Source organism: Corvus cornix, chromosome 3 (assembly GCF_000738735.6).
Source record: "Corvus cornix cornix isolate S_Up_H32 chromosome 3, ASM73873v5, whole genome shotgun sequence".
Lineage (NCBI taxonomy): Eukaryota > Metazoa > Chordata > Aves > Passeriformes > Corvidae > Corvus > Corvus cornix.
The window spans coordinates 13374048-13387821 of NC_047056.1; the positions used below are offsets into that span (position 1 = coordinate 13374048).

The 13774-nt window shown below is 51.1% G+C and overlaps 1 protein-coding gene across 6 annotated transcripts in view; it reads left to right on the top strand.

Moving 5' to 3' along the window:
- The window catches only part of STUM (stum, mechanosensory transduction mediator homolog), a 48664-nt gene extending 38156 nt beyond the window's left edge, over nucleotides 1-10508 (top strand). The window contains exons 3-5 of one of the 6 annotated variants that reach the window (XM_039569411.1): nucleotides 1356-1364; nucleotides 4185-5160; nucleotides 8277-10508. In XM_039569411.1, coding sequence (XP_039425345.1) covers nucleotides 1356-1364; nucleotides 4185-4219 — 44 coding nt within the window. In that variant the 3' untranslated portion in view covers nucleotides 4220-5160; nucleotides 8277-10508. The remainder of the gene's footprint in view (nucleotides 1-1355; nucleotides 1365-4184; nucleotides 5161-8276) is intronic. The other 5 variants (XM_039569409.1, XM_039569410.1, XM_039569414.1 and 2 more) reach the window with 5 other exon arrangements.
- Nucleotides 10509-13774: the final 3266 nt, after the last annotated feature.

Sequence of the window (13774 nt, forward strand, 5' to 3'; positions counted from 1 at the left end):
CCTCTGCTAAGGCACACCTTGTTCCCAGCCCACATCTTCATTAGCCCCGCTGTGCGGAATGAACACAGTGGAATGGCCTTTCCAGAAGTCCCCACCTGCTCAGAGCCTGTTATAAAAGGTTGTGTGCCATTTCTTGACAGAAACACCAGAGAAATAATATAGTAATGTCCTGCTGATGTGGCACAGGGGATACAAGTCAGGGACTGTTTGTCCAGGCATTGCTTTGCCTCTGCTGAACGCAGCCAAGAAGTCAAGCCTGCTTTCTGAAGGAAGCCCTCCCTCAGCTTTTGGCTTCTGAATGAATGATGGCTGCACCATCGCTCTCAGGTTCACTGGAGGGAGCTTCAGCTGACTCTTGGGGCTATTGCCAGCCAGTAGTGAGAACTCACCTGTAATCATGCCATCCTTGTCACTCCTTTGCTAATTGGTCTGCTCAGACCCTGCCAGAAGCAGCAGTAGATGATTGCACAGTCACTGTATCCTCAGGCTCCGAGGGACTTTGGGGAGCATCACCGAACCTCTCTGCTCTGCAGGACCTCTGCTAGGGCAGGTAATACGGCTGTCCTGGGAAGGAAAGGGGAGCAGAAGGCCCAAAACAACTGGTAACCCTTCATGAGATGAAGAAAATTCCGAGGACAAATTGCCTGCTTAGACTTATTACTCTTTTTAAAAAAATCTAAAAAGAGCCATCATCCAAACTAGGCCTGAGGAAAGTAGTTAAAATACCCTTTTTTACAGTTTCCTACCAAATGAAGTGGTGGGGCAAGTTCTTAAACTATTGTAGGAATGTTAAATAGCACCAGTGTTTGCAGCACCCAGACAGGCTGAGGCATGCTGTGGTTGTGAGTTATCTGCGGACACAAGCAAATTCAGCAGGGAAACTACCAAAAACTCTTCAGGTGTAGTGTTCCCAGCTCCCAGACTGTGAATGGCATGCCATGTGCCCTTTGGTACACTGTGATGTCTTGTTTAATGCCTTCCTTCAGTGGTTCCCCTTCAGTCAAACCCATGAAATACCGATGACATGGAGGAAAGATTTTCTGGGAGCATTGCTCAGAGGTGCTAGCCCATCCAGCTTGTCTGGCTTGGGGCTGGAAAAGCAGATGATGATTGCCCTATCGTCTTTAAACAAGAGTCCCAAATGAAATGATCCACTTCAAGTAAAGGATTTTAAGTAATGTTTAGCCCTGGTGTGAATGTCTGATGGTAGAGCAGCTGTTCTCTGTTTACTCTGCAGCCTCAGTTTGTTCATTCTCTTCTGGTTCTCCATGTGTTTCAGATATATCGTCTACAGTTACATTTCTCCCTCTCTCTTTCTTTCATGTTCCTTTGCCTCCTTTTGTTCACCATCAAAGTCTCACAAGGTAAGTTTGTTTCTGTTCTTCCTCCTCCTCCTCCTCACACTCCGAGGCAGTTTCCCATGGAGAGCAGTGAGCATCGGTCAGGGCACGACATCTGGAAGTCGCTTTGGCCAGTGCTGCCCACTCCCAGCCCAAGTCCAGCCATGTGCCTCTACATATGTGTGTCTGACTGTCTCTGTGTCTGTCCTTTGGCTGCACAGCCCCAGGGATGGTGAAAATCTTCACACAGCATTGAAATGCCTCTGGGGATGCCCCAAGGGCCCCCTCGGAGCAGAGCAGGAACCCATTTCAGCCTTGAAGCCGCCCTCTGCACAAACCCAGCCCTAGAAGGACAGCCTGTGCACAGACTGAGTTCTTTTTGCCTCAGTCTTACATGCCATGGTTTACAGGAGAAGTGCAATTTCAAGTAAACTGGATTAAATCAGTGACTTTGTGCACAGGCCCACTTAATCCTGAACCCGGAGCTGTCTGTTGTACAGGATTGCACCTCAACTTTATTGCAGGCATATTAACGTAAAGCTGCTTCCTACAGAACAGCTATTCCTGTGCAAGAAATGCAGTAACTATTTTCACATATAAACTATTTGATAAGTTACGTCTGAAATCCTGTAATAAATGAGTTTAGCATAAGACAGGTCATTTTTTGCCTTACTTTGGTCATGTAAAGAGAGAGACAGGCTTGGCCACTGTAACTTCCTTCCAGCCAGCTTCAACACCAATAGCCAGGCTGAAATGATTTCTCAGTCTTAATTTTCTTCTATCTCAATAAAAGGCATGGCTGTACAAGCAAGTTACTGTTACTTTTGCTGAGGATTTAAGGCAGGCCCCACCTTTTTGGTCCATGGGGTTGGTTGGTTGGTTGTTTTTTTTTTTTTAACTGTGCTCCCTGAACAAATTAAACCAGTGCCATAGACAAGCCCCAAGTACAGATTTCCAGCCAGCTCACCTTGCCTTCAGAGCTGGCTCACACTTAAAACATAAATGCATGTGAAATCATCATTTTGCCCCCTAGAAAAAGCTGTTTGAAAGAGATGAGAGTCTTTCTGTTCAGCTGCACACAAAAGGCAGCAATTCAGTTAAGTGTCATTAATCTGTCCCTTGTGCTTGTTTAACAGCAGGAGATCCAGACTGCCAAGCCTGGGTGAATGTGTGGATTTTTTCCAAAGTACAGCAAAGTTCATTTGCTGGAGTCAATTCTTAGTTCAGCAAAAAGTCCCTTAGAGATAGGAGTTCTGGCACCTGCTGGTATTTTGTGTTCAGTTTCTGTAAGGCACTTAAAAAAGACTAACATGAGGGTTGGAAAGAAATATTACAAAGCATAAATGGGAAAGTGTTTGAAAAGTTAAGCATTCTTCTGAGATATGAAATGTCAGGCCTCTTTGAAATTCAAAATATAAAAATGACAGGCTACTTACGTTATTTAAACTAAGAAAAAAACCCCTCCAGATTTTAAAAAGTTTTTTAGTTGAAAGATCTTCACTGTGGCAGGCAGTGCAAGAAAGGACAGTTTGCTTCTTTAATAAGGAGATCTTTTGCATTGATACAGTCAGAATAACAAGCCCAGCTTCTCTTGGAAGGAGAGCGGGTAAAGCTTCTGGCACAGTCACTGCAACCGCTTAGAAAAGCATTAAAAAATCCAGTATTTTTCTCATTATCCTGGACCAGCACAGGAGCTGCAGATGCGCTCCTATTGCCCTTCCCTGCCCTAGCCCTCCTGGGGGATGGAGCTGTCCTCTATGGGATTTGCAGCCCTCAAGCACGGTGTGCAGGACAGTAAATAATCTGGGGTCCAGGACCCCGAGGAGCTGTGACAAGCAGCAGGACAAGCTGCTCAAGCCCTTGCAACATCCGTGGGGCTGCAACACAGTGGGGACCCCAAAGGCTTTGCTGTCTTGGTTGGGAAGTGCATCAAACCTCATGGCCACAGGAGAGGAAAGAGTGTGAAAGAACAGATATCCAGGCAGTTTCCTTGGTTTTGCTGCTGAAAAAGTTCAGTTTCCTCCAGGCCCACCAGCTGGCTGCTGTGCCCTAACTAAAGCACCTGTAATTCTGCTGGGCTGAAGCAAAGCAAGTGCAGAACCAGGCAGTGAGAATATCATTAGAGGCATCCCGAGATCTTTGTTTGAACTCTGACATGTCAGCCTGTGATCCAAGGCATTCCTCTTCTCCTCCAAGAAGTGTTTGTTCACCTGTGCAAACTGCAGTGCAAATTGGTTGCTGCTGGGGAGCACCCTTAGCAAAAGCCAGCATGGGAACAAAAGGATGGAGAGAGGAAACCAACCTCCTCCTGCCTGGCAGTGCTCTGGGAGGACGAGGTTCAAACACAAATAGATCACAAGGAGAGATGCGTGTCGGATGCACAACCTGCCAGGTCAGTGCTTGGGAACAGCCGTGTCTCTGGAGCAGGATACAAGGGCATCCATTTCCCCTGCACTGCAGGAAAACACACTCCATGCAAGCTTTAGGTTATGGGGCTGGAACTGGTGACCGCTGGTACTTCTGTGCCTTTACAATCTCTTCAAGCAGAGCTGCCTGTGCCCATGCCAGGCTGGTGGCAGGCGGGTGCCACAGCAGCAGGGCTGGCTGCCAGCGTCCCCATGGCTGTGCCAGGAAGGTGGCAGCACCAGGCAGCTGTTAGCTAAAGCAGGGCAGGGTGGCTGCCCCGGGCAGCCTGGCCACGAGGGGGAATGTGGCAGCCTCCCTGTTTTCCCACATGGTTTTTGCCACTCCTGGTAAACCAGGCTTGTGGCTTGCTTGAGCCTCACCGAGGGTCCTCGTTAGGAATTAACTCTAATCATGTTCCCTTCCCCTCCCTCCTCACAGGCTACAAGGAACAGGGGATCCCACAGCAGCTGTAGTGGCTGGGACAAGTATGGTCAGAGAAACACGGCGAGAGATTTCCTTTGACAGCCGTGGGCCACGGACCTTTTCATTACCCTTTGTCTCTCTTCTTCTCCCTTTTGTTTTGTTTCCCTGTGTCTGCCCGCTTCACCTGCCCGTCCAGCGGAGCGGAGATGCCGAGCAGCCGGCGCAGACTTGCACTGACGGCCCCGAGCAGCGGAGATGAGGCAAGCATGGCTTGGCTTAGGAGTGGTCCCGGCCAGCACGCGGTGGGCGGCCGACGAGGAGGACGAGGGTGCCCGGACAAGGAAACACCCTTGGCGAAGGTGGCACCTGGGCAGGCAGCTGAACCAGGGGAGTGGGAGATGCTGCTTTCTCTCTCCTCCCGGGGGAGGTCGCTGTGAAGACGTTTTGCCTCCTTTTTATGCTCGCTGTTAAAGGACGCTGGCTGCGAACATCAAATGCCAAGGAGCTATTCATAGATATATGTACAGGCTGTCAAAGCAAACCAGTGGTACTTTTTTCCCACCCCGAGATTCCATCCTTGACTGCTTTGCAGTAGTGGAGGGTCCAACCCAGCTGTCTGTGTATATATGACGCTCACTGAAGCTCTGTCCCCACAGATGTCTTGAGAAAAGTGCTTGCTGTAAATCGTATTGTACCGCTGAAGTGACTGGGGCCACGCCCTGCTTCCATCCGCTGCCACCATGCAAAGACCAGAGCTCCCACCAGCCCAGGGGACACATGCCTAGCACAGGACCGGTGTCCTGCAGCACCTCGCCTCTAGGGCAGCGAGTACAGCCTTGTGCTGCCAAAAGCCTCTCGTGTAAAACAGTACTGGGGGAGCCAAAGAACGAGACTTTTCCTGCCCCGAAAGGGACTTGCTGGCAGCGTCTCTGTGCTTTGGAAATGGATCCCCTTAGAGCGCGCCGAGTGCTCCTGGCTGAAGCTTCCCCAGGTAAGTGTCTGAAGCTCCAGGATCACAACCTGGTGCTTTGGGAGCTGTTGTGGCTGGAAGGCCCATGGCCAAACGGGGTAGGGCTGGGATTTCATAGTTTGAACCTGATGTGCAGAGTTGCAGTGGCCATCCAGATGGAATGACCCCTCTGATCCTCAGCGTGGTGTCAGCACCTGGATGCTTTTCCACTCCAGAAAGATGGCAGGAGGAGGAGCCCTGCTGAAAGAGGACAATGCCAGGCTGCTCCCATCCAGGGAGAGTCCTTCCAGCCAGAGGAGCTTCACACAAACCCACTGCCAAAACAGGGAGCCGCCCAGGCATGGCAGAGCTGAGACCCACTCCCAGCCCACTGCTCCTGCCAAGAGGCAGACGGTGAGAAAGGGATGGCAGCAAACCCCACTGCTCTACAAGTGTCTAGCCTCTCCTGGTATGATGGTCTGCTTTTAACAAAGGTTTTTATTTTTCATGCAGAACAGGTCCTGTCAGCTAAAATACCTCCTGTTGTAAAGAGAGCTGGGGTGTCAAACAGCAGCCAGTGCCCCTGAGCTGCCCACCAAGGGTGGAGGAGAGCCCTGTGCTGGGCAGGGCACCTGTCGGTGATCCCACAGAGAGCTGCTGGGGCAGGAAGCTCCTTCGGTGTTTTGGTGTAAACCTCTGGCTTAGTCTCCCCACAGGCCCAGGTGTTCTCCTGATGTCTGGACACTGTCTGGCTTTAATGCAAGACCTCTCTCCCCAGAAAGTTTCCTACCTGCCCAATGCCCGCCCTGCGCTGTGAGCCCACAGCCTGTGGAAAGCAGGCATCAGTACCTCTTTGCTTCCCCAGCTCAGGAGGTCCTTCTCAAGGGCTAAGGATAAAGCATCATCCACAGTCCCAACTAACTCGTGGTGGGACAGGACCCCTCCAAACTATGCACATTTATCCTATGCAGGCATCAGAATGGATGGCAGACTTTTTTCACTTCACCCTTCCATGGCTATGTGCTATAAAAAGCTTTGGGCTGCCTGAAAAGGAGAAAGGGGCAGAGAGTTGGGAGCCTTGGGAACACCGGCCTTCGCTGTGAAGATGCTGGCTCAAGCATTTCCTCTGATCTCAGCAGTCTTAATTGGAAAATAAATAAATAAATAAAAACAAGGAGGCAAATTCATAATATAAACAATTAATTGTATATTTTACCAAGCCAGACTTCAGCTAGGGCAGTGTATTTGTACAGCTGAGAAACAGCAGTATGCAGTAAGGGAAATGACAGGTCTCCAAAGCAACCCCATGGCAGAACCACAGGAATAACTCGGGATGCATTTCCCTTGCCTCACACCCTAAACCATGGCTTGGTCTGCCATGCTGGATAGACAGAAACAGGTATTTAGTTACTACCTTGTATCCAAACAGGGATGCTGAGCTCAGCTTTCTGGGCTGCTGCATAGAAAGCGAAGATCATTCCATGGTGCAGACAGGAAAGCTTTGCATTTGTCATTTTAGAGGAAAAGAGATGAAAACCCATCAAGTTTTAGAGCGGCGCAAGCCACACAACACGAGCAGCAGAGAAGCAAAGGTTTCCTTGGAAGGCAAGTACCAGTTGGTGCTTCCTGTCCACCCAGGGCTGGAAGTGCTCAGGAGGAAGAGCAGCACAGTTATCCTGCCACCCAAACCACTTGCCCACTCAGCTGCAGTGAGTGCAACGACAAAGAGCAACAGTAACCCCTCACCTTTGCCAAAACAGAATGGCTGGGTCAAGTGCAAACACCAAACACTGCCTAAGCATAGAGTTAGTTGTGCTGTGGTGTCAGGATGGGTGTGCAGGAGCCCCTGCAGACATGGATAACAGGCCATGGATAAAAGGAACCAGGCAAAACCTTTGAGTGCAGAAGCTCTGAAAAAGGAGCAGCAAGCATGGCTTAAGAACAACTTCTGGTGCCTGGGAAGTCGGGTTCACTTTTAGAAGGTGGATTTAAATGTGTAGTGGACAGGCAGCACAAGAAGCCTCAGGCTGGGGAGGATTAAACAAGCTGACATTTTCACTGGGCTTAAACTTCCAAAAGTTGCATCTGCTGAGCCATCAGATGTCAGATCAGCAGCAGATGCCCCATCCCAGAGACCCAGCACCTGTACAAAAGGTCCCCTGGGAACAAAAAGGGGCAGAATTAGCTCCTCATCAGCATCACCAGGGTTTTGCTGACCTTTTGGGCCACATTTGGTGCTGTCTGTCTCTGTGCTCTAGCAAGGATGGGAGAATTGGATTGGCTGGGAAAGGACTGAATGGAAATGCTGCCCTCCTTGGGATGGCTGCAGGTCTCTGAGAGCATCAATTTGGTGAGGTCTGGGTGCTGGCTGCATTTATTGTGGGAGGGAGTTTGGGACCACAGTGCAGCACTGCACAGACGAGGTGTGGGATTTATAATTTACTTTCAGGTTTTGCTCTGTAAAATTTTTTCTTATCTTTCACTTTTTTATCAAATTGGTGAAGCCAAGAAAACACTCAATGCACCACTTCAGAGGCTCTGAAATCTGTCAGATGACACCCCGGACAAAAAGCCTTATTTCTGCCTGTTGTGGTGATTTGCTTAATTGATTTTAATTAGAAGCAGACAGTTTCCCACTCTCTGCTTTAGGATAGGAGCCACTTTATAGATTGGCCTTGCTACCAGGCAGCAAGCATCAAATTGCATTTTCCCCAAGGCTGTCCTGTGGTAGCAATAACAATGATAAATGCTTGTGCTTTTTCCAATAGCCCTGACTAAAACCCGCCCTGCCAAGCTCCTCCCAGCCCAGGTGTGAGCAGCAGCCTGCTCTCAGGCAGTGGTGTGCCCCTCACCTTGGCTTCAGGTCTCCCCATGGCAAGAAGAGGGGAGCTGTGGGGATCTCAGAGACTGAGCCCAGGGCAGGGCTGTGATCACCAGGGGGTTCTGCAAATCCCATCTTTAGTATCACACCCTCCACTATGACTTGGTTTTCCTCCTCTCACAAGAGGCCAGAGTTCTGTGGGCAGCTGGCAGCAGCTGGAGGGGGTGTGTGTGGTGCCCACAATCCAGGCACTGATAAGAGCCGTGCCATGAAGACACAGTTATGAGTAATAATTTGGAGCTTCCCTCCCATCAACAATCACTTTCTTTCTCTTTAGGGTAAAATTAACCACCCAGCGCTTTCACACCTCTTTCCGAAGCATTGCAGAGGGGACAACACCTCCACCTCCACCGGGCCTAGAAAAATCCCCTCCCTCGTGTGGGAGCTGTGCTGTGACCGCTGCTGCCACCCAGCCCTGCCTCCTCGCCAGCACAGCCAGAGGTGGCAGCCCCGAGCCCTCCAGCTGGTCCAAAGTGCATGGCACCCAGCTATCCCAGCACCATCAGCTGCTTTATAAATGTAGATGTTTGACACGCGAGTTCTACAGCTAAAGAGTGATAGTGGGTAACGAGGAATAAACGCAGTTGCTTCACCCCTGTCTGCCAGCAACACGGAATTTTCTGCTGCTGCTTTCTGATTGTGAAAACCAGGCTTCTCAAAAAAAAAAAAAAAAAAAAACACCAACAAAAGGGCTTTAATGAATTAGTTTCTTGGTACTTGAACCCAACCGGGCTGAACAACTGATTTACTACTCATTGAAAAGCAGTTCCAGGTAGGAACCAACCCAAATGTGTAGCCAGTCAAAAACCAGCTTCATTCTGGGTCAGCCCAACCATTGCAAGGCAGGGCACAGTAACATTTCTCCCAAGTTCATTGGTGTTGCCAAATCTGTATTTACCACGGAAAAGGTGCTTTGGCAGGTGAGCCCCACCCTCCCAGCCTTTTGCCTGGTTGGCCATACTTGCTGCAGGGCCTTGGCATCACTCTGAAATCTGTCAAATGACACCCAGGACAAAAAGCCTTATTTCTGCCTGTTGTGCTGATTTGCTTAATCGATTTTAATTAGAAGCAGCCGTGGCAATCGCAGCCAGGAAGGTCAGCGGGGCTCTGTGCTGGGAGCAGCTCCGGCACAGGCAGCCTGGGGTCAGGAGTGTTAGCCTGTGACTCCATCTGTGCCACACCCCGTGCTTCCCAAGACACAAAGCTGCATGTTCCTGCCCACGTGCACTGACTGTCACACATTTTAATGAACACCTTTCAGTTCTGCTGGAAATCGTCCCTTAAGTCTTGCTGTGAGTATTGTGCTGAGCTCTGTGGATGGGAAGCTGGAGAGTCACATTCCCAGTATTCTCCAGGGTTTTATTCCACCCTAGCCTTGCCTCCTGCTCGTTCTGGGCTGACCCTGCAGTTCACACACATGCATACACTCCAGCCAGGGTGCATTTTCTTGCTACCCAGCCCAAAATGCATCCACCACAAGACACCACTGAGAGTTCCTTGACATCTCAAGCCCAGGTACAAGGGCTTGAGATATCAAGCCTGGCTGGATCCGACATTCCTCCCAGTTAAAAGCAATGTCTTCTCCCACATGCTTGCTAACCTCGGTGTGGCAACACAGCCCTGTATTTTATAGCTGACTTTGCTTCATGCTCACACACACACGATGCACTTTGAAGCAGTGCTGCAATTTAATTCCCAAACTGGCACTCAGCATTCCCACCCCCCTGTGGGAGCAGCATGCTGCAAAACCCCAGCTCACAGTGGCACCAACTGAACCAGGGTTAATTACAGTGAATCCCATCAGAGCTCATGCCACCCACAAGCCATCCTTCCTCCTCTTGTCATCTGTATAAATAACCAAGCCAGGCTAAAAGCCAAGTCCTGCTTCTCTTGCACCCACCCACTGGCCGGAGGGAAGCAACAATGCCCTGTCCCCACTGCTGGAATGGTGCAGTAGGAAGTGAAGGCTTCATTCAGGCTCTAAGAATGGCAAGGCCAGAGTAGCTCAATTCATCTTCCAGCTCTAAGAACGCTTTCAACAGGCAGGTGAAAGGGAATGGCACATTTTGGCTTGGGACCAAAACAGGGGCTCACCTCTACCAGCCCTGCCTGGAGGTGATGGCAGTGCTCTCCCAAACACCCAGCAAGTGATCCCACCCTGACCCACACCCCTCCTTCACCCACCACACACAGACAGAGGCGCTGCTCCCGAGGCTGGGAGGGGGATCGCTGGCTCAAGTCTGTGTTCTCCTTGGTTTTGGCCATGTATGGGTACATCAGATTTTTCCACCCTAGGAAGGAGGGAGCAGGGGCCTGCCCACCTGTGCCATTTGCACCTTGCTGGTGAGCCCACCTTTCATTTTCATACTGGAGCCCAAACTGAGGGGTTGCAGAGGACCATTTGTACGCCTATTTATATCACTGAGTATTGGATTGTGACTTCTTGTGTTTTGATACTGTGGATATTTTTTTTTAAAGTTAAATATATTCTATTGCTGGACAGCTGGAACGAAATGCAGAGTCTCTTTACATCACCTGGAGAAACCCCATCAATCCTGATTCCAAACGGCTTCTGGTTCTCCTCCTCCCACCAGCGAGGCGATGGAGAGCATCCAGCAGACACCAGCCCACACCCACATCCCCTGAGGAGAGGAGGCAGGAGCCAGGGCATGGCTTCCTTAAGGAATTCACCACCAGGACCTTCCAGAGGAGCAGAAGGCTGGTGAGGAGCCTCACCTGCACCTCTGGAATGGAGACAAGGGAGGGGGGGAAAGCCACCCTCTGTCCCCTTGTGCACATGCCCACCAGGAACCCTTCTCAACTGGGTCTTGTTTGCAATTTTAACACTTCAGTATGACTCCAGGCACATTATCCCTGTGAGAGAACAGCCCACGTGCTGTCAGGAGCTTGGCCACAGACACCTGAGCAGAGCTGAGCAGGTGGCAGAGCCTTCCCATGAAAGGCAGCTCTGCTGCAAGGGCCAGCAGCTTGTCAAAACACCTGCACATTTCAGGCAACCATACCCCGTGCTCCTCCTGTGATGTACAGTGCCACAAAATGCCACTGCTCTGCTCCCTCTCCAAAGCCACTGTGGGTGGGGAAGCACATGGGAGATCCCAACTGGATTGGGGGACCAAACTCGGATTTGGTGCAAGACCAGCAAGAAGGGTCTTCTCACACCCCATGGCTTTGAGGGGTCTGGGAGGTGAGGCAGAAGCTCCCTTTCACGTGCCGTATGTTTCTATTCAGGCTTCACCCCTCGGCACGGGAAGCACTTTGGGATGAAAATTGATGTATAGTAGTATGATACTATTAATACAGCCATGCAGACACACCATCACATGGCAAACCCACTAGAGAGATCTGGGATAATTATTTCACAGATTTCTTTAGCACCCTGCTAATGGAACCATTTCAGAAGGGGAGGAGGAAAATTAGCAATAAACCACACAAAAGCTAAGTCAGAAACTGGAGCTTGGTGAAGACAGATGAGACACAGGGAAAACCTCCATGCCTTGTCCTCATCCAAGCACCACCACGAGAACAGGTCTCTCCCTCAGCTGAAGGAACAAGCATCTCCAGCTGTTTCTCAGCCCCTGTCCCAGGGAGCACTCTGGCATCACGAGGCAGGAACCCAGAACATTTTCAAGAAGTCAGAAGAGGCAGAGAGGCAAGTGGTGATGAGCACAGCCTGCAGCTTCTCCTGGCTCTCCTCAAATAGGCAGCAGCACCAGCTCAGCTGCAGCAGGGACCAAAGTCCCTGTTCTGAAGCCAGACAGCACCATCACCCAGAAACCCAGGGAGCAGGGTGACCAGCAGGTCCCTGGGGCACTTACCCTACAATATGCTGGCCCTTGCCAGGAGACAAGCTCAGGCTCCTGAGGAACTGGAAATGCCCAACACAGTCCTTTTCTGCCCTTCTCCAGCATCCTGTGGGTGGGCAGAAGCCAGACCAGAGCTGCTGCTGCCCCCTTGCCCAGCCAGAGGAGGCACAGCCAGAGGCCATGGCTGCCCTGCTCCAAGCCCCACACCACATTCCTGGGCACCCCCCTGCCCAGCCACCCACCTCCCCCACAGCGTGGCCCAAGGGGAGGCCCACAGCCACCACACACCCCTCACCCTGACTTCAGGGGCAAACACAAGAGCAGAGCCAGCCCAGGTGCCCTCACAGCACAGCCCAGCCCTTGCTGTCACTCCTCTGTGCACCTGCTCCGTGCAGCACAGCAGTGGTGGGCCCAAGGAAACTCCCTTTCCAGCAACCACCACACAACAGGGACAATTCCCTCCCTCTCCACTTGCAGCCTCCCCAAACCAACTCACCTCCTTACAGCTGCCATACACATCTGGGATACATGCAACCCTGCAGGATCTCTTGCTGGGAGACCCATAGGGCTGCAGCCACAGCACCAGCACCACTCCCAGGGCGATGGGGAGCAGCTGTGACTTCCTGCATGCTCCAGAGCAATCCATGTAACCAGGTGTGCTTTGCTTCAGGCCATCTGGGACAGTTTGGGCTGTTGCCTGCTGTTACACTGGTGGGGCAAAAGCAGCTTGTGCAGGAGGGCTGGGGTCAGTCCTGGCGTCCAGCTCCCTCCAATAGGGAGCTGGGGTCTGCCCACCAGCAGCTCTCACTGCTGCCATGCAGAGACATGGAAATACACCACCTGGATATTGGATCATTTAGAGATACACATTTAGAAAAGCATCATTTCAATTGTATTCTGTTCAAACTAGCCTGAGCAACCATGTAAAAAAAACAATGTCTGTGCAAAGGAGGGTTATTGCAAGGTATGCATGTACTATGTCTAAATCTCAAAGTCATGCAGTCCAGATACACATTGAGATCCACATACAGCTATGAGAAGGTAGCACCTGATCCTAGTAGGTAATATTACAATTACAGGCTATTTCAGAGCTTGTTTCCACAGGAAAACTGCAGCACTGTGGAAGAGGATGTGAGCTGCAGGCCTGGCAGGAGTGTACGCTTATGTCTAGGGCACATTGAGCACTGCGCTGCCAGAGGTGTGAAGGGAGGCTGTGGGTTTTTAAGGGACAGGTCTTGGTTCCAGGCCAGCCAGATGAATGCCAAATTCCAGGCTTAAATTCTGTTTATTCAGAGGCCCACATGCTGTTGAGCAGCCTGGGCAGCACGGGGATTTGGAGCCACTGTCCCTGCAGAGACAGCGTGTGAGCGCCCTGGCAGGCTCAGAAGGCTGCAACCTGCCCTGCTGGAACCTCTGCCCACCAAAGCAGCCACTGTCACTGCCTGTCCCACCCGTGGCCAAAGGATAAAAAGGGTTCAAAGGATAGGATGGCACCAACCTGCCCTGGGGATGCTCCCTGGGCAGCAGTGCCGTGGGCTGGACCATGCGGGTACACAAGTGCTCAAGAGATATCCTTTCTGATCCTTAATGATCCCCCTGTAAACCACAGGGTCTGTGAGCCTGCCTGCAAAGCCATGTCCCATGGGAAGAGCAGCTGGGCACGTGCGGAATGTGGCAGTGGCATCGGGGCACATTTGAAGCACCTGCTTGGGGCTGATGAATGGTGGCAGGAAGCACATGGCACCCCATGGAGCCCACCCACGGATCCTGCCATCTCCCCTTGCAGCTCTGGAGGCATAAAAAGAAATTAAGCATGAATTTAGCACTAGAAAAAGATACCACACTGCCAGTAGGAAATGATTTTTAGCCACAGATGCTTTACAACTGGGGAAACATATCTGTAGCATCTCTATCTTGCTATTACAGACTCCTTTCTTCTCACATTCCATTC